The 21417-nt window shown below is 43.6% G+C and overlaps 1 protein-coding gene across 1 annotated transcript in view; it reads right to left on the minus strand.

The window, feature by feature from the left end:
* Nucleotides 1–4842: 4842 nt before the first annotated feature.
* MRM3 (mitochondrial rRNA methyltransferase 3) overlaps nucleotides 4843–21417 on the minus strand; it is a 60961-nt gene continuing 44386 nt past the window's right edge. The window contains exon 4 of the mRNA XM_085649353.1: nucleotides 4843–6264. Coding sequence (XP_085505479.1) covers nucleotides 5630–6264 — 635 coding nt within the window. The 3' untranslated portion in view covers nucleotides 4843–5629. The remainder of the gene's footprint in view (nucleotides 6265–21417) is intronic.

The following is a 21417-nucleotide window of genomic DNA, read 5'->3' on the forward strand; positions in this document are numbered from 1 at the left end:
CACCAAGGGACAGGGCCACGTAGTTCAACTCCCGGGCCTAGCTGCCACATAGCCTCGGAGGACCCACTGGTGCGTACTCTGAGCGCTGCAGATCTCGCACCCAGTGCCTGCACCCCGGCGAGCCTGCCACACTCACCCCTTCCGCGGCCCGATCTAGCCACCGAGCACAATACAAAACAAGCATTGGCACAGCCAATAGGTCTCGCCTTTGGGACCTTATAAGTGTTTAGCCATGCAACAGTTGCATAACTAAATACTTATAAGGTCCCAAAAGCGAGACCTATTGGCTATGCAAAGCGGCTGTGCGGCCGCGAAAGTGATCGCAATCACGATCAAACATCAAAGCGGGCGCTAAAGTGAAAGTAATCGCGGTAAAGCGCGGCGCGCACGCCCGCGCACATGCACTGTAGCTCCAGGCTGGCCTGGTAGCACTTTTTGGAGCCCTCTCAATAAATCTCGCCAGACCAGCGCATGCGCTGGGTCAGGCGAGACCTAAAAATGAGCAGGGAAGGCCGGAGGCCCTCGGACACTCACCGGAGTTTCACCGGGAGCTCCTGCATAACATGGATATTTCTGCTGCCACGGCTTGATCCTATTGCAGATCCCGGAGGGCCGAATCTCCTCCCTGCTCCGCGCAGCAGCTCCGGGGTACCGCGGCGCTGTCCGCGCTCGTTGTCCTCAATTCCTGTCGGCACCGCAGGAGCCCCGCCTCACAGCTACACACCAAGCCTTCAAGGCTGTATGCTTATTTCGCCGCCAATTCTCCTCGGTCTCGATCTGCACCGGGTCAGATTGCTCCCTCATCGATACCGGACCGCTATGAGAGAGTTCTAGGAAAACCATGGCCGGCAAAACAGGATATTTGCAGGATGTTGAAGATGGGCTAAGAGGAGCTCGCCTAACAGGCGTCCACCATGTTGGTTCGCTAGGCCACGCCCCCTCCATAAAGAGCCATTTTGTCTAAAAACAAAGATGAAGTTTAGGAGTCTAAACAAGTATTGGGGTCAAGTCAACGTTTATGAGGCGGAGCTAGCCACTCCTTTTGGGAACACACTAAAGAAGACACTGTGAAATCCCAACAAAGAAGGGGCACTAAAGGATCCTGCTTTCCTGTCCAAATTCAGTTCCTTATGAATCTTTTCACCAACCAACTATTTAAGTGGAGGTAAGTGCCATACTGCCTGTTGTCGGGCCACGCTACAGAATCTGAAGCTTTCCATACTACTTTGAAAAGAAGTTCACTGTGAACTCTGTAGGGGTATGCATTAGGATTGATGTACGGTGTGTCCATCTTGCTGAGGGAAGAAACTTTGGTCAGTGCTTTTCTCCTAGCCTTGAAACTATCCTCTTGATGCTGGAGCACTCCCACATACAAACACTTTTGAAAATGTGGTTGGGCTGGTGTTCCTCCCAACGATTAAGTGGGGGTTGTGCTTGTGCTCCATATATTGCTATGACACAAGGGTGTGTTGGCAAGCGGCTGGCTGGGTGTCTAACCAAGTTGCTCCGATTTGGGGTGGTAGGATGCTGAGGTAGGGACACAATAGTCTATTACTGAAATTGTGGCACGGGAAAAGTGCAGCTCTCTAGGGCCCCAATATGTGGTGCTGGCTGTGAGTTGTTGCAGGGCACTCCCCTGACCAAGATCATGACCTGCCAAGCTTGAGAATACACCAAGTAATGTAGTGGTCTTTCCACCTTGAGCTTTCCAACATGCCCCACTCTTTAACTCACTAGCTCCACCAAATCATGAATTCATCAGGATCCCCTTGTCCTACTACTTACTGTCTGCCACGTCCATGTGCGGTCTGAAATTCAGGTCATACTGTAAACATGTCATGCCACCATACTTCCTTAACCTATCCATGATGCATGGGGCTTTTCCATGTTCTCCTTGGTCCTTACCCTCCCCCATCTCATCTTTATCACTAATTATTTGTCTGTGCTCTCTTTATGGGTTCCGGAGTAGTATGCTACTAGCCGAAAAAGCGATTCAACACTACATCAGGGGTAGCAAGCGCTATATAAATGGAAACCTTTTCCCCTCTTCTATCCCTCCACTATCCTTCTCAATCCAAATAATGGACTAACATATCCACAAATCAAATTACTCTCATATTTCACTATACTAATTCACCACTAATCCTTTAGGGGTTCCGAAGTAGCACTCTACTCACTGGAAAAGCGCTTTGACGCCTCGTCAGGGGTAAAAAGCACTATATAAATGCAATTACAATAAAATACATGCGCCAACTATAGTCTTTTTTATGTCTAATGGGATACCCCATCCTAAAGTCACTCCCTCAAGACTACCCAGAGTAACAGCTCCTTTGTTTGGTGAAAAGCCTGGGAGTAGTGGAGGCAGAGTTGGTAGTCGTCTCCTCAGGGTACACCACCACTTAGGCCTTGGCCTACATGCTTTCCCTTATGAGGATCAAGACTGCGGCATAGCTGGGTTACGAGCGTCCCTTTAAGTGTATTTTTACTGTGGGCTAAGCAGTGATACAGAAGATGGATTGTCACATCAGATGGACAGTGGAAGTGAAAAGGGTCTTCCTTCTCTGCATGTCATACTTGATGAAAGCGGAGTGCGGACTGGCTGATCTGTTAAATGTTTGTGGGGGAAGGAGCATCCATGTTGATTTGTAGGGATGGAACCAATTTCAGAGTTCTCTCATAGGAACTGTCTGGAGCACTTGTTTAGCACTATGAACGCTGACAAAAAGGCATACTGATAGTCTGAATGGTTTTGAGGCCAGGTAACATACTGTCTCTTTTATAGTGCAATGCTTTATGGATCTGTTATTAGTTCATAATTGGGTTTGCTGCCTGATAACATGATCTGGAGCTCTGAGGGACATCAAAGACCCTAGTATTGAGCAACTAGTAGCAAGATGTGAGAAGGATCTAAATCCGCCTAACAACTTGCTGAACGTTAACAAACTCACTGATCCCTACACTACGTCAACGACAAATATGGTCAACTCCACCATGCCACTAAAACTGAAAAGAGTCTCACAGAAAGATAAAAATCCATGGTTTAATGGAACACTGAATGAAGACAGGCGGAAGCTAAGACTTGCAGAAAGAAAATTGAGACAGCACCCATCATCCCCCCAGCTAAAGACTCTCAGAAAATGAGTACAACAAAAGTGTTCTCAATTCCAAAAAGGAATTTTTTAGATCGGAATTGGATAATGCCAAAAACAGACCACGGAAACTCTTCTAGATGTTAAAGCAACAATCCAATAAGTTGGCCAAATCTTCCCAAGAAGCAACTAAAACTCAACTGAGCTGCAAGGAATTCTCAACATCTTCACAGACAAGGCCAACACGCTTGAAAGAGAGCTCAGGATGGCAGCCGACAACCTCTCTAGTCAACTACCATCACAGAACGATGCTACCACGAAAAGTGATCACGATAGGTCGAAAAATAAAACACAATGGTCGACCTTCAAGTTATATGACCAGAATACCATTGCCAAACTCTCTCAGATTTCAAACCAAATAACCACTACAATGACCCCCTCCCCTCTGAATGCCTAAAAAAGAATCAACCATATTGTCGTCCCAATATGGACAAAAATAATCAATGCCTCACTATCTTAAGGGGTCCTACCAGAGTGCCAAAAACAGGTCAAGTCCTCCCCATCATCAAAAAACCTACAGCGGACCCGACAGACCCAAATAACTTTCGCCCAGTAACCAATATTCCATTACTTGCCAAACTAATTGAAAAATGTGTGCAAAATCAACTGAGCAACCACATCACTAATTTCAATCTGCTCGACGACTGCCAATCGGAATTCAGACCAGGCCACAGTACGGAAACAGCAATCTTACATATAGTGGATGATGCGCTACAGGCTCTAGATCACAATCAAACATGTCTACTAGTCTTTCTTAACCGGTCTGCATTTGACATGGTAAATCATGAAAAATTGCTAGCCCAGCTTCAAGACAGGATGGGACTATTTGAAAATGTTCTGAAATGGTTTGAATCCTTCCTTCAGAACAGAACACAAAGATTCCTGGTCAACTAGATGCTTTCCCCATCATATCCGAATTCGATTGGAGTCCCTCAAGGATCAACATTATCTCCATCACTATTCAACCTATATGTCGAACCCCTTACAGAAAGTCTCCGAGATGCAAACATATCCTATCACATGTATGCAGATGACACTCAGATCTACATCAAGATCGCGTCCCTGGAAGACATCAAGACAATGAATGAGGCCTTAAAAGTGTCACTACAATGGCTAACTAGCAATCATCTGAAACCAAATGCACAAAAAATGAAATTCCTATTAATATCACTGCCAAAGAACCCACAAATGTGAAGGAATGGACCAAACTGATCACAGAGCTAAACTGCACCCCTACCCCAGTTGACTCGACTAAATCATACCCTTGGGTCACGTTCACACTATATAAAACTCAATAAATAAATAAATAAATATATCCAGTATGGACAAATGGTGTCCTCAATTGAAGCAGCACTGCTATGTCTCCACAAAAAGACAGTGTGCATTAGGAGCAAAAGAAGATAGAGATATGCAAGTCACTTCCAGAAATAAAATTATATTTTGAAAAGTGCCAAACTTCCCATTAAAATTTCAAGTTTGTATGTTGTTTGTCCATAAATCACGTGAAATATTTCATTATTTGTTTGCTTATAGTCTTGTTTCTATATTTTTAGGTATTGTTTTGATTTTCAAATCGTAGAAATTGCTGAGGAAGTGGATGGTAGTGTCCTCAACTTCCCGTAGTGATTCAGTGCGGGTCCACATAAGTCAAAAGGTTAAAAGAAAATCACAATAATTTTACATTATACGGAAGAACTGCAGGGACAATATATTTATTTAACAAATGGTGTATGCACACATGCCAGCAATACTTACAGTTATAGATATAAGCAAGGTAATCGTACAAGTAAACTGTCCCTTGCTCTACAGATGATGGCTACACAAAACAGCAATTTTATAATTGACAACAATGGCAAAATCGGAAAGAGTCCAATCATTTTACAAAACCTAGTCAGAAGAGTTATCACAATCTACAGGGAGATTTGATGCTACTCATCATTTAGGGTACTACTTTTGAACTTCAAGAGCCAATCGGAATTAGCGCTATCTTCAACAGAAAATTCAATTAAAACATTCCCCGCCTAGACTGAAGTTCAAACTTGAATTATTTTAAGGGGTCAAGTTTTACGAAAAATATTGCAGCACTTCTCGATGGCGTGCCAACACGTTCAAGTTAGCAAGTTTTAGCACGATGTTTGTAGGATTACATAAATTAAATATCAGTATTTTATGAAATGCGAGGACACAAGTTGAACCTGTGTACCTTTTAGTGCAAACAAAGTCTCAGCAGTCAGACTTGACATCCGGTGGGCAGCTGATCACCTCCCATTAGGCAGCTGGACACCTGCAATACGAGAAGTATGGGCTAAACTGTATCATCTGACCTTCCAGAGTAAGTCTACAAAGCAGACTCTGATTTGTCCTTCCAGACTCTTAATTCCTCTTGACTCTACTGTTTTATAGCTGTGCTCACACACATAACTGCCCCACAGTGCTTTACCTGACAGTACATCTTATAGTCCAATATTGCACTTTTCATTTCATCCTAACACAGAATGTCTTTTGCTTCTAGTTTTTGTGTTATTCCTTAACTGAAGTTGCCTTTTTCCCTCAAACAACAGAATACTCGCTGCCATAGCAGAATTTAAGCTCTCAACACCTGGCACAATAGGGATGAGGAGAACGGCTCCACCCATACTTTCCGCCAGCTGAAGGGACTCCAAACTTAAACCCTGGGTCTCTCCACCAATGATGAGGGCGGTTGGATCCTGCGCCCAACAATCATGGTAACTCTGTACACTAAGCTCTGGGAAGGAGGCGTCGCCCATCATCTCTTCATCGTCACTCTCATCGCTTTCATCACCAGAAGAGAAATAATCATCCTCATGGGTGCTTATTTTCTTTGGGTGGGTGGATACCCAGCCATAATCACTGGCCTTTCTAGATGGGCTGCTCCCTTTGAGTCTGGTGCTGTTGTTTAAATCCTGGTCCTTTACTTGCTGGTTATCCATGTTGTGCCTGGCGTTTGTGCTGCAGTTGTCTGCCACATAGACTCGAGTGTCCTCTGAAAGGTAGTTGCGAACAACGTTCCACTCAAGACTGGTGATGACAGGTATGCGAAAATGAGCGCCCATACCGGCACGGAGAACCTTGGGCTCCCATGCATCAACACAACCTAGAAAGAGGAAACAAAATGTCTTTAGAAATGCAGCCAAACCCAGTACAATGCTTCTCTGTCATTCCCTAAGTAACACCACTATTACCAATACTGAGCCTTAATTAATTGTCCGCTTTTCTTTGGCGGGAGACTCAATTGAAAGCAAACAACGTGAGTATCAAGACCACTTTTTCCGTCTGTTTTATTTATTTATTTTCTATTTTTTAGTAGTAGGCACTTTTTAATTTTTTAAGTGACTTCAAAAAATGAATTTCATGAACTTATCTTCAGAACAAACACAATGATTATCAAAGACATAAAAACTTTTTCACTCTAAGCACATTCAGTTTATCATATCATACATTCATTCACATACCATACTGTGCAGTTCACAAACATTCATATTGCAAACATACAAATCACAACTTATTTTTCAATACAATAGAGAATTTTTTAGAGAATATTTTTTCAGCGGCCATAGAAACTTTTTACAGAGTCTTATCAAAATACGAGTTTTTAGACATTATTTTGAACTCTTATGGCCAATAAGCTATGGTCGACGCGTTTCAAGCCCCGTCTATTCTTGGGACTCTCATCAGGACCTAAAAACACAAAAAGCGACTTAGTACTACTAGACACCTCTGCACTAATGATTCAGCTAAACATTTTGCCAAATAGTGTACCTTATTCCAAAAAGAGGGAACCATCCAGGGAAGTCTTTTATACGACCTGGAAGAAAATGACCACTTCAATAAACACAACTAGATCAACATCAATCAGGTCAACCATTCAGCTGTTAATAACCAGTAAGCTTACTTCGTCTCGTAGTGCAGTTGTGGATATTTTCTATAAAAGGGGAAAATGGCGGAATTAGTTTCTTGGTGTCTCAATTCACTAGTTCAAGGTGAATTGTTGTGCTAAGCTGTGACTTACTTTTATTGTTCCTGTCTTCCTCGCTGAGAATGTTGAGTTGTGAGAAGACGTCCAAAGAGTTGTCAGTCAAACGGTACTAGAATGGTGAAATTTACGGAATTAATTTTTAACTCAAAAGGCAGGTCTTTTAGGGGGGCGGTTAAAGGAAGGAAACGAGCACACGTTGCAATCAACGTACCTTTGTTTACTTTGAAGGCACGGCTTTTTCATTCACGTGTCCACACTGGCGTGCAAAGCTTTGTTTGTGCTATGCTGTTAAAAGAAGAGGACAGTGCTAAGTTTACTCTTCGCATCTCTTGTGGATGATTCTTTTGAACCTAAACTACCTTTATGTCTTCTTCTGTACCTGAAATTTTTACGGTCTTCTTTTCTGCAGCGGGGCAAAATGTCTGCTCTGTTCCGCGTTGTAATCCGAAATCTCGTGGGATTTAAAGGAACGTCTCAGTAGTTTTTTTATTCATGGGGCTTGTAGTTCTTTGGTTCGCCATATTCTAGTTGAAGAAACCCGTGTTGGATTGCGCGGTCTCTCAAAGGAAAATTCAAAGTGTGTTGAGTATCCATTTACACTTTTTTCCGATAGGATTTTTTAGAGCGATCTCTTTAATGTCAATTCTGTGACCTATGTCTTTTCAGGGATGAATCCACGCAGGAGCAGTGCAGTGTGGGACAAGTAGTTGCCAGTGCATATTCTCCTTTGGATCGCTAAGTATCTCCGCTTCACCATATGTGGGATTCCATATCTTGATGCAGCTTCTTAATGAGCGGATAAATCCGAACAATAGTCTAGATAAGCTTTAGCTTAGATTATATATTTCTGAAAGCTCATTAAGGCCATTAACTGCAGTATTGAATTTTACTATTAGCATGGCTTCTCTTCTTGATAGTTTCGTGTCCATATCTCCTCCTCTTACATCCTGTTCCACTTTTGAAATCACCGTCCATTTCAGATCTTTTACCTGGTGGTTGTTAATTCTCCAGTGGTTCACTAGTGGAGCATTCAAAACATTTTTATTAATCCTTGATTTGTGCTGAGAGATCCGGGCTCTGATTTCTTGACTTGTTTTTCCAATGTATAATTGGTTACATGGACATCGTATTCCATATATTACAAATCTACTTCTATAGTTTGAAAAGGAATCATGCTTCCAGTGTATTGAGTTGTGGGTGAACAGTGTCCCTTCTTCCGTCGAGTCGCAACATACACAAGTTCCGCACTTATGGTGCCCAGTTACTGGAGGAAGTCCTACATAATCTCTTACTGAGATTTGTTTTACTGCTGGCATTGCTGCTCTTACCACTTGGTTAGCAATGCTACGATCTTTTCTGAATGCAAAAAGGGGGTTTTGATTTAGTGAATCATCAAGATATTTGATTAGATGCCAATTGTGATTAATTACTTTCTTTAAGTTGTTGGAATTAGGGCAAAAAGTGGAAACGCACACTATTCTTTTTAGAGGAGCTTTTTCTTTTTTCTCTAAGAGAACTTCCCGCGGGGTCCACCATGCTCTTTTCATTGCTTTTTTTAGTAATTTCTTTGGGTAACCTCTTTTCTTTAAGTTGTCAATCAATTTACTGGCATGTTGTACATATTCGTCTTTATAGAAACAGTTCCGTCTGATTCTAAGAAGTTGGCCAAACGGCAAGTTCTCTTTTAGATTCCTAGGATGGCTGCTTGCGAAATGTAAAGCTTTATTTCGATCAGTTGGTTTTTTGAAGAGTGTGGTGACAAGTCCATTTTCAGCTGGGTAAACCTCCACATCTAAGAATGGTATTTTTATCAGGGAATGGTTAATACTGAATTGGATCTCTTCTGTTCGATTATTAAGCCAATTGTGGAATTGTATCAGATTTACTTCAGTGCTTGACCAAGTCATAAAAACGTCGTCTATGTAGCGCATCCAGTTTCCAATCCACATGGAAAAAGGATTGTCATTATAGACAAACTTTTCTTCGTATTTAGCCATAAAAAGAATGGCTAACTCTGGCGCGAACGGACAACCCATTGCAACTCCGCGGATTTGGAAATAGAAGTCTCCATTAAAGTTAAAGTAATTTTTCTTTAAGGCAAAGCATGCTAGTTCCATGATGAATTCTGTTGGGACTCTTGTTGGTCTTGGTCTACTTTCTAGGTATTGATTAATTACAGCCAGGCCTTCATCCTGGGGTATTTGTGTGTAAAGAGAGACCACATCTAGTGTCACCAGGTGGTCTATGTCAGCATTGAAACTTACTTCATCCAATTTATTGATGAAATCTGTTGTGTCTTGCAGGAATGAGGGTACCTCCTGAATGAACGGTTTTAGAAAATGATCGACAAATTTGGAGATAGGTTCTAACAAAGAGTCGCAGCCTGAAACAATGGGTCTTCCGGGCGGTGTTGACTCATTTTTATGGATTTTAGGCAGCACATAAAACAGTGGTGTGCGTGGATTTTTGTTTTTTAGGAATTCGAGTTCTTTCTTATTCAGGAATCCTTGTAGAAAACCTTTTTCTAATACAGGAAACAATTTATTTTGTAGCTCCATCGTAGGGTCTTTTTTAATCTTTCGATAGCATTTAGTGTCCTCTAATTGTCTCATGACTTCAGAGGTGTAGTCCGCGGTGTCCCATACCACTATTGACCCGCATTTATCTGCCTGTTTTATTATAATGGAAGTGTCTTTTTGAAGATTGGTTAGGGCTTGCATTTGGTTTTTTGAGGTGTTAAACTTAACCCATCTTTTTTTCTTTTCCATTTCAGAAATTGATGACAAAAGTATTTTTTCGAAAATTATAACTTCCTTCGGGGTTTTGTTAGTGGGGGGACAAAACAAAGACTTTTTCTTCAGGCCTGTATTTTCACTTGTTTCTGTATATGGATTTTGTGCGAAAAAGGTCTTTAACCTAATCTTACGACAGAATTCGATTGCCTCCATCTTTAATTTGACGAAGTTGGTATTTTTTGCAGGGAGAAATGACAGTCCTTTTTCAAGTATATTTTGTTCTTCCTGGGTCAAAATTTTCTTTGATAGATTATAGACAAGTGATGGTTCTAATTTTTGTAGTTTTGTCGGCGTGTGGACATCTCCCACGGTTGGGTATTGAATCTGACTCTTCCACGTCCTTTCTGTTGTCCTCTGCCTAAAAAAGGAGTTTGTTGTTGTTGTTGTTGAGGTTGATCTCTTCGGTTGTTATTTCTGAATCCTACGTTTGTCTCTCCCTCACTGCCACTTGAGGAGGATGAGGTTTCAGAAAAAGTAATAAAGTTTTTGGAAGATCTGCCTTGGTATTCTGGGAGGTACCTTCGTGAGTCGACACGCAAATAGAAATCCGGCTGCAGGAACGGGTAAACTTTTTCTAGGGAAAAATTCCTTTTATCCTTCTCAAATTTGTTCTCTTTTTGATTGACCGTGTAGTCTTTAAATTCTGATATCTCTTTATCCACTTTTTCCAATAGTGTTTTTGCGTCTGTAATAATCCGATTTGTTTTTATTTCAGATTCTAATAAGGCAATCTCTTCCAGTTGTTGTTTTGAGATCCGTTGCGCCGTTTCCACTGTTAACACCATTAAATCTCTGCTGCACTTTGTCTCTATTAGACTATATCCTTTTTTATATAGGGGATCCTCTATAAAAATTACTGGGATGTTTTTGATTTGAAGTCCACCTGGGATCGTTCCTGCTTTTAGATGTTGAATCAGAAAATGCCCATGTAGGTCAGTTCTTATTTGTTTTTTCTTTAGGCGCAATAATTTGTCTGCCTCGTTCTGATTTTTTGCTGAGGCACTTAATGTTGCTGATGCAAAAAGGGGAGGGGCATCTAGTAGTTTTCTTATATGTTCTTCGCTGTATGCGAAGGTGTCATTTTCTGTCATACTCTCACTCACTCCAAAAACCTAACTTCTTTCTAAACACAGTTCCCATCCACCAATGGGTATCCTTCTCAAACTCCAAACAGAGAACTTACAAGAAATTCTCACCAAAACAAACTTAATTCCACTTTGTTCGAAGCAAAATTGTGTCAGGGATACCTAGCACAATCACCTCGCAGAGAGCTCTCTGCTAAATCCAATTCAACAAAAACTGTCATTCCCATCATGTCACAAATCTTCTGGTAAGGAATACAAAAAGAAAATAGCAAAAGGCTTTATGGAGCCCGAAATCCACATACTGAATAAAATTAGTTTAAGTGCTTCGTTGCAAGAAAAGGATTACCCATGTTTATCTTTACAATCTTCTCTTAAAGGGCTCGAGTCTTTGGACTGGGAACCAAGGTCACAAAATGAGTACACATGCCGTACTTCTGGAAATTCAGGAGTAAGTTACACCTTAACAGGAATGCATCCCACCAGCTCACAAAAATCTTGGAAACTCCGGCCCGAAATGTAAGCTGGAAGCAAATATCTGACGAAAAGTAAAGCTCAAACCTTGTACTCCTGGAAAGGGGTTGTCCCTGCTATAAATCAAGGAAGGAGGAACGATCAAGCTACTCCATATTTCATTTTTACATAAATGTGCAATAACTGGCAATTAAGGCATCTCGCTTGCTTAGTTAATTATCCCATGTTTACATTTGCTCGGCATTGGGCACTGGTAGCAACATAGGAAATACGTAAACAATCTGGTAAAGCCCCCCAAGATCTCAATACGACAATTTCAAGACTCCTACAACTGACAACTCACTCAGACTCCAGATCTGCTGTGGACTGTCCACACCATAGAATATGAAAGGAGCTCCGTTCCACACTAGTAAGATTATGAGTTACACGAATGTTAATTAACATTAACAATTAATCTACCCATATTGCTTCTATTCCAGGAAAGTCGCTCTTCAAAGCACTCCTTCTATGGCTCAAGAAGGGACGCACTTCTGCCGTCTCCCCCAACATGTAAGAAAAGGTAAGCTTACCCATCACTCTTACCTGGGAAACGTATGCAACTATGTTCAAAGTTGCTCTTGCTGGAATATTTCTGGCACAATACTGAAAGCGAAAGGTAACACCAATTGCACTAATTCAAGGCACAAGGAAATAGCTTAGAAATGGGGATTTATAATAAAACCACATGCGTCTTTTGCCGTGGCGCAATATCTTACATTGCAATGTGTTGGGTAAACTAAACTTGGGAGGACCTTGTTCTTTCTTACACTCAGTCTGCCACATCAGGGCAACAATATATCAAAACTGGTAAACTGGTTAATTTGCTTAAACAGATAACCTGGAAATCAAGGCATGCAGTAACTTATCATGACTAATTAATACAGAACAAGAACTGCACCGTAAAAACATAGTTTAACTGCTACTAAACTTTTCCGTCCATCAGGAGTCCACAGCAATAAGAATCTGTTGTGGGAAAAATCATGTAGGCCAGTGGTCTTCAAATTGTGGGGATAAGTTCCTGGCAAGTGCCAGGGTGTTGTGCCCTGGGAGTGAGGCTGTAGGTGGGAGGATAACATCTTTCTTAGTCACTTACAAATTATCTCGGAAAACCAATAGAATTTTGCCAATGTACCTGGGGAAAAAACATTATTATTATTATAGGAAAAACATAACTGCAGTGAAACAGAGATCCTCATTAGCACTGAAGAAACCCATGACACTTTACATGAGATGGCTTAAGTTGACACTGCTCTCACACTTCTGAAATTGGTCAGAAAACCTTTGATTGTTTTTGGACACTAAATTATCCTTCTCTATGCATTTTATCCTGGTCACCAAGAACTTAGTTCTCTACCTCCACCACATCCATGAGATTCTCCTGCTACTCTGACCTTAAACCAAATTGTTCTCGTCATTCTGTTGGTCTACCACACAGACTACTGTTAAGTATACGGAGGTCTCCCATTTAAAAACTTAAGAAAACCTCATTAAGCACAAACCTTTGCAGTCCTACTCGTGTTTGGCTTGAAACAACCACTCCAATGGAACACCATCTAACATAGGATCAAAATTAAATCCTCATCCTACTGCACAAAGCCTACAACAGCCCTGGACTATCGATCCAAACTGTTATTTCAAGACACTGCCCTGAACACCCAAGTTCAGCTACTTGCGGCTGGCCTGAACGTACCGTGGGTTACTAAGTATCCAATTTGAAAATATCGGTGACTCAACCCCTCATCCCTTCATGCCACAGTTGCTCCTGACCTCTTCAAAGGACTTTAAACCCTCATGGTCAAAAAGATAGCCAATACTCTCACATCCAGCTTCCTGCCAGGTTATGAACTCTATTGCCTTTAATTTTGGGGTAAAGTCTGAGTTGCAGATAATATGAGTAATAGGTGCTGAGATAGTGAAAAGCTCCCTTCTAAATTCCTAATCAGAGCTGTGTCCCATGCCACCAATGTGGCTCTTATTACTGGTGAGCAGTATGGGCCCTGCACTTCTTGGGCAGCCAAGGAGTCTTTAATATGTGCACCCAAGCAATCATATGGTCAATAAAGCATCAAAGCTTTCCGCTTTCTGTTCATTGCCACTTCATAGTATAGTGAAGTTCAGTTGCGCAATAGTAGCTGGTTATGTATCATAAAGACGGAGACCCGCACAAGCATCTGAGGAGCTAGGATCATTACCTCTACATCCCTCGTCCTTGACCCAGTCATAACAATAGAGGTATATTCCACTGAAAGGAAATAAAATGGGAACCGCTTTTAGGCTCCACCCACCCTCCTGCCATGAGCCATAACATCATAGCTAGCAGAAAGCACTTCCTGTTTTGTTTCCGGTCGGTGGGCATGACAAGGGACGCTGTAAGGTAATTGCCGGGCTCTTACCTGGAGGATGTCCTCTGATCATCTTCTTTGCTAGGCTCTGGGGGTGCTTTGGACCTTTGTGGGAGCAGCTGGAGTCGGGACGCGTGGCCTCCTGGACTTGGTGAGTGGCTCCGGGTGCCTGGGTTGCTAGGCTTGTTGGGCCTCGGTTGCCTTTTCCTCTTCCATCTGGATGGTCGCATTCATCGCTGTGGGGTATCATCACCGTTACGGAGGCTTCCTATCCTGTTCCCGTCCAACTGGTTCAGTTGCAGGCTTGTGGACGCCATCAGTGTGCTTCATGTGAAGCATACTTTGTGGTGTACCTCTGGTATGTGTCGCCACCTCCCGTGATGTTTTTTGGCGCGGTGAGGGTATCGACATCTATTGAACTTGGGTCCCCGCTGGGTCGGCATGTACGGGCCTTTCTTGAGGAGTCCCCTTCTCCACTCCAGTACGGCGAGAGTGAAGGGGGGTATGTGGGGGGGTGGCGGGGGCCTAATTGGTGCCTGGCTGGGAGCCTGCATGAGTCTCTCCTGGCTGGTTGCCTTCAGGCACGCACATCTTCGGTCTCCCAGTGGGAGGAGGCTGTTTTGGGATTGTGCTGGCCTGCGTCTGTGTGGTAGCGGGAGCTTCTCCTCTTGTGGTGTGGCCTTCGGCAGCCACTTCCTATTCTCTTTTCTACTGCGGTGTGTTGTCCTAAGCTACACCCTCTTCGTACCTCCCATTCCTTGCATCAGCTGGATTGAGCTGCCTGTCGCGACGCACACTGACTGGCTTACGGCTGATGGAACATAAAAAAAAAAAAAAAAGGATTTGGTTCATGGTTTATTCGCATAAAAAATGAGGAAATATTTCCTTACATAGTAGACTACTGCTGTTTCCATGGTCACTTGCGTTTGTCTCCGTCAGGGGGCAATGTGGATTCCATCCCTCCTTTAAAGCGGAGTAAATTGGATGATGACACTCATCTGAAAAAGCTGATTTTGGAGACTTTGTCCGATATAAAATCCTCCAGGAAGACTGCTGGTGTGCGCTCCGGTGGGGGTCCTGACCTCTACTCCAATATTTCCAGCTCTGACTCTTCCGATGGTTCCTCCTTGGGAAAATATATTTCTAAGGATATGTTGCCGGACATTCAGTCCCATGTCTGTGATAACATGGGTTTCCCTGATGAGGAGGTTGCCAGCATGTCCAGGGGTACAGTGTTTCCCCAGTTTCAGAAGCAGGCTACGAAGGCTCTGCTTTTGAAAGAATGGAAAGATCCTGACAACATTATGATGCATCGTTTCATGTCAGAGCTATACCCCTTGCAGGACATGGAGGATACCATTCCTGAGTCGGTTAATGTGGACTCTATTGTGGCCAGTCTGGTGGAGCGTCCTTCAATGGGTGGAGATAATGTCCTCAAGGATGGTGTGGATAAGAAAATTTACTATTCTTTGAAGAAGGCCTATGTGGGGTCGCCTCTCAGCATTTGTTCTGGGGTGTATGGTGCTCATGTTGCTCAGTCCTTGTTATCCGACTTTTAGACCTTGTTTGCCACCATGCAGGAGGGTGGTAGTTGCCCTGACTTGGAGTCCATGGAGCATCAGGCTGAATTCCTTTCTGATATTGCTTTGGACTCTGTGCGTGCTGCGCCCATGTCTTGTGGTGCCTCCATTGCTGCCAGGCGGAAATTATAACTAAAGGGATGGAACACTGAGGTGGTTTAACGATCCATGGCATTGCGTTTGCCTTTTACTGGTCCATGACTTGAGGAGAAGTTACACAAGGTGTTCAAAAAACTGAAACATTCCTTGTCGTTTCGGCATCAGCTACGTCGTAAGGAGTCGCTCTTTTCCAATGCGAAGTCTTTTCAACAGCCTTCTCGCCTGCAGAGGAATACGTTCAGGAACCAGAAGGGCCCTGGTAAGGGTTTCCAATGGAGGTTTCAGAAGATTGAAGCCTCCTCCCGATGCAGGTCCTGGTAATCAGTGTTCCTGACTACGCCGCCTCTCAGCTCGTTCCAGCTGGAGTGATGGCAGAGGTTGGTGGGAGGTTGCACCATTTCCTGGTGGCTTGGCATCTCTCGATGTCGGACTACTGGGTCCTGGATGTTCTGGAACGGGGTTACCGGCTAGAGTTCATATCCCCTCCCCCTGCATCAGACAGGGTGCAGACTCTGATGCCGAAGGAAGTGTCGTGTTGTCGAGCCCTGTTGGACTGGGTTCAAACCCTGTTTCAGAAGAAGGCGATTGTGCCTGTACCTTGATCAGAGTGGGGTCAGGGTACTTATTCTGTCACGGGTGGCTTTCAGATCCGGATTCATCTCCGGCCTCGGAACCGGTTTGCCCAGAGGATTCCCTTCAAAATGGAGACCCTGCAACGGGTGATACCGTTAATTCGGGATGGCTGGGTGATGTCTACTTTGGATCTTCAGGATGTGTACCTACATGTTCCTGTGACCCTGGAGTTCCGGCGGTTTGAGGTTTTACCTGAAGGGTCGTCACTGGCAGTTTTGTGTCTGCCCTTTCGGCCTGAATTCATCTCCCAGGGTCTTCACCAAAATGGTGGCTCCTCTTGTGGCCAGTCTTCACCTCCTGGGAGTGTCTGTGTTTCTCTAGCTGGACGACTGGCTTCTGCAGGCTCCTTCTGCCTTAGTCATGTCTCAGCATCGGGAGTAGACCATTCACACACTAGAAGATCACTGCTTTCTCCTGAATTTTCCGAAGTGCCTTCTTCTTCCTGCCACCCGAGGTCCTTTATAAAGGATTCTGTTCTGGGCAAGGTGTTCCTGCCTGTGTACAGGATGCTGCGTCTACAGTCGTAGTTGAGGAATCTGTTATATCGGACTTCAGCACCTCTGCTTCAATGGTTGGAGGTGCAGGGTCACATGGCTGCTTCTGTGTTCACTATTCCTTGGGCCAGTTTAATGCTATTAAGAATGATATATTGACCATTGACTCTATTTCGCATAACAGATTCCATTTTATGTGCTGACTCCATCTTGTGTAACAGACTCCATTTTCTGTGCTCGCACGTAGCTGCACAGTGTGGAGGGGATGTTTTCGCTCTTCACTTGTTTTCGCTCCTCACCGATCAGAGTGAACTGGAACATGTTGTGTGGGATGCGTGATTGGTACCTTTCAGGGAATGAATGGAATGCACAGCTCTGTCTTTGAGTCAAAATACAGGGGCCTGGTCATCTTCTGTCTTGACCTCGACACAGACCAGTACAGCCAGCTCGGTTTTTCGTAACAGAAGAAAGGAGGCGAGGTTTCTAGAACCTTTGCCTCACGTGGAGTAAAAGGTATTAAAGGCAGAGAATGTTGACAGGCGGATTGGAGTCAACTTGTGGGGTAGACGTGCAGTCAAAAGAAGAATATGGATAGGAGTCCCAATCACAAGTCTTGCTTGGCTGTCAACGGGCTCTCCCAGCTAGAGTTGGCAAGGATGTGAACGATCGGCGAGGTGTTACTTTGTGTATATAATTTCTAAGATTCTTTGCTACATGTATATATGCTACATGTTATTCTGGTTTTGTGCTGAAGTTACTTGATATTTGGGCGTCTGCATTAACCAATATATTTTGCCTTCTTTTTCAGAGTATTGAATGAATAAGTGTGTGTGTGTCACTTTAAATGCACCTGAATTTGTTTACTTGCCTCGTCTTAAGAGAGTGCTGGGTCTGGTTTTATCGCCTCGTCTTTTGGGAGTGCTGTTTTATGTGCATTATTTAAAGGTGCAGCAGTGCATTTGCCTCCTCTCGAGTGTAGGGTTTAGGTGTGTCCTAATGTGTCAAATTAAAAGCAAGACATGTTGGCATCACTAGCAGGAATTCGAAAAAGTCAAAGGGCAAAGAAAAATGTTTTCCAGAAAAATAGATGCAGATTCCCAGATACCAACTGAAATACCTGGGTGGGAGGTAGTCCCTTATGGTATGCATGCCCACGAGTGGGCTCACTGCGCTGGGCTAAGTGAAAACTGGAATGTGTGTTTAGCCGACGCTGTGAGCCAGCAAAAAGTGCCTGTTGAAAAAGAGCTTAGCACGTTAGGGCAAAGAGGCTGGATCCTCTTATGTGCTTATCGTAAAATGCATGAAAAATGACTTCAGCTGCAGCAAGAACATGAGAAAATTGAAAAACATTTTCTTGAAGCCAAAAATACATCTACGATGTTAACTTGTCAGAATAAGCTATTACAAGATAAATTGGAAACTTACCAGACTGTGGCAGAAAAGGCTGCAGTACGTATCGCACAATACAAGTACAAGAAAAGGAGGGACAGGGAAGGGTTAACAAGAGAAAAGTGCATTTAGCGATCACAAAGGTAGGAATTGACTGGGACCCAGGAACGTGGGATGGAAATATTTGGGATTCTTCAGAGTTTTCAGACTCTGTAGGAGAGTGTGATCAAGCCAGCAGCCAGGGCGAGTCGGAAGAACGCAAAGTGGTTCAGTTGCTGCCCATTCATCGTAGGACAATACAGAGTGGTCCACATTTTCCAGGGTTGCAATGGATTCTATGGAGGATTTTACTCAGCAGGAGATTATTGACATTTTAGACAGATTCCGACAAAAACCCAGAGAATCTCTGCTTACATGGATGGTAAGACTGTTTGATATGGGAGCCTCTGGGGAAATGTTGGATTACGGAGATGCAGTGAAATTCTGCAAACTCAGTAATGATCCGACAGTGCAGGAGCAGTTTAGGTATTAAAGGGGTGATAATCAAACTAACCTGTTACAATTGGCAGTGGTTGGACGCAATCATAAATACCCGACAGATACAGACTGGCCAGTGAATGATAAACCTTGGTATACATTGAGAGATGCTATACAGAGGCTTAAGGAGGAAGTGATGAAAACTGCAATTTTTCTGGATAATGCACATAAGTTGATGGATGGACTGTTGACTGTGTCAGTACAAAATAAAATAATCAGTTTGGCTCGCCCTGCTTACAAACAGGTGATGATGACTTTGCTAAACAACCAGGCTGGTAATAATTTGGCGCAGGTGACTGAGGCAGTTTGAGTTGGGAGACTGGATAAAGCCTGAAAAACTGAAAAAGAGCCGCCAGATATGAGAAACGTACAGATAAAAACAGGCTGTCTAGGAGACGCAAGTTCATGGCTTTGTTGGGGGATGAAGTGGAGAAAGAGCAGATAGATGGAACAGAGACTAGAAGTCTGTTGGAGAGGCATCGGAAAAGAGGGTTGGACAAAAAAAGACAGGCAGGAAAGTGAGTAAGCAAAATCAAATGCAAGTAAGTCAAAGAAATTCAGAGGTGGATGAAGGGGAAAAGGGGATGCGAGAGCTGCCCATTTGAGGGCGAAGGAAGGGTGAGATTCAGAAAGTGAATGAATCAGTGAAAACCGGAGGGGGGGGGGGGGGGACGGAGTTCCCCCAAGATGACAGGTTGTACCCGGATTTGACCTGGGCAAGGGTTGACCGATTGAAAGCAGAATAGGAAATAGGTCAAGCTCCGGAACAGAGATGGGCTTGCAAAGACAATAGACCTTATGTTGACATAGAAGTGTATTGGAAACATCGTAATGTTCAGAAGGCCACTTTGATATATGGAAAACCAAAAAAGTTTAAAAGGGCAGTATTTCACAATCACAGGCTTAAGCGGAAAAGAGACGCCAGCTGTGCAGACAAAGGTCCAAATGAAAATAGGGAGACTACCAAAAAGAGAGTACACTGTATTGATTGTGCCTCTCTCTGAATATATTATTGGAATTGATATTTTGAAGGGGAGGATGGGCACTATCAATTTGGATCAAAAAGGCACATTTAAATTGGCGCTGTAAGGGTTTCTCATTTGAAGATTCCTCCAGTGAAGGTGCCCCAGGCTACTAAGGTAATTCATTTGAAACAGTACAGAGTTCCAGGAGGGCATGAGGAGATCAGTGCAACCATACAGGACTTGATAGAGGCAGGGGTGGGGACTCCAAATCACTAACGCCTTGAATAACCCTGTGTGGCCTGTGTGCAAAAGTGACAATAGTTGGCGCATGACAGTTGATTATCGCGAATTGAACAAGCACACACACCTCCTTTGACTGCCACTGTCCCAGATACAGTTACCTTAATTGAGAAAATACAGAAGCACCCTGGGACTTTGTATGCGACTATTGATATTGCCAATCCTTTCTTTTCCATACCAATAGCCCCTGAGAGCCAAGAGCATTTCCCATTCTCATGGAATGGTAGGCAGTATACATTCAAAAAATTGCCTACGGGGTACTTGTACAGTCCTACCATCCGTCACCGGCTGGTGGTACAACACTTATATGAGGTGCCAGTTAGTAGTGCAGATTCAGATGTTCAGGATTGTGGAGCATTTGCAGAGTAAAGGGTGGCAGATAAATCCCGCAAAGGTACAAGGACCCTCTCAAAGTGTGTAGGTTTTGGGCAATCAATGGCATCAGGGACACAGAGAGGTGGCGCCGCAGGTGAGACAAAAGATCAAAGACTATGCCGTGCCACGAAACAGGAAGGAAGCCCAGAGGTTCATTGGATTGTTTGGTTTTTGGAGACAGTAGATCTCTGACTTGAGTCAGATTTTGGCCACTGTGCACAAAGTTACGCGAAAGAAAAATGCATTTGAATGGGGAGAGCAGCAGCAAATTGCATTTGAATCTGCAAAAGAGGCTTTACAGCGTGCTTTCGATTTATGGCCAGTGCAGGAGGTGGATGTTGTGCTGAATGTGACAGTGCAGGGACCGCATGCTAATTGGAGTCTGTGGCAGAAGAAAGGAAAAACTTGGGTGCCTTTAGGATTTTGGACAAAGAAATTGCCAGATGCTGGAGAGCGGTACACTCCGTTTGAAAAACAGTAGCTTGCATGTTATTGGGCCCTCGTGGATACTGAGCAGTTGACCCCAGGGCACAATATGATTTTGAGACCTGAGAATCCTACAATACAATGAGTGGTGAGCTCTCCCAAGACTCATAGAATAGGACATGCGCAAGAAGCCAGCATAATGAAATGTAAATGGTACATACAGGACAGGGCCAGAGTAGGTCCCAAAGGCACTGCAGTGTTGCATGAGGAGGTGGCACAAGCCCCAATGGGAGATACAAAGGTGTTGTGTGATGTACCTCAGATACAAGAATCTCCTGTGAAGTGGGGTAGGCCATTTGAAGAATTGTCTTTAGAAGACAGGAAGCATGTGTGGTTTACTGATGGTTCAGCCAGGTATGTAAGGGCTAAAAGGCACTGGAAAGCGGTGTCATACAATCCGGTGACCAAGAAATTGTTGACCACTACTGGAGAGGGAAAGAGTAGCCAGTTTGCAAAACTATATGCTGTGTATCAAGCTTTGAAACAAGAATTGCCAGAAAAATGTCATATACACTGACTCGTGGCCCACTGCCAATGGGTTAGCCACTTGGCTTCCCACGTGACATGCCCATAACTGGATGATATATTCAAAGGAAGTGTGGGCTAAGAAACTGTGGAAAGAGATCCGGGCCATGCTGCCACAAAGCACAGTTACCGAGTATCATGTAGGTGCTCACTGTT

Source organism: Triturus cristatus, chromosome 3_2 (genome assembly GCF_964204655.1).
Source record: "Triturus cristatus chromosome 3_2, aTriCri1.1, whole genome shotgun sequence".
NCBI lineage: Eukaryota > Metazoa > Chordata > Amphibia > Caudata > Salamandridae > Triturus > Triturus cristatus.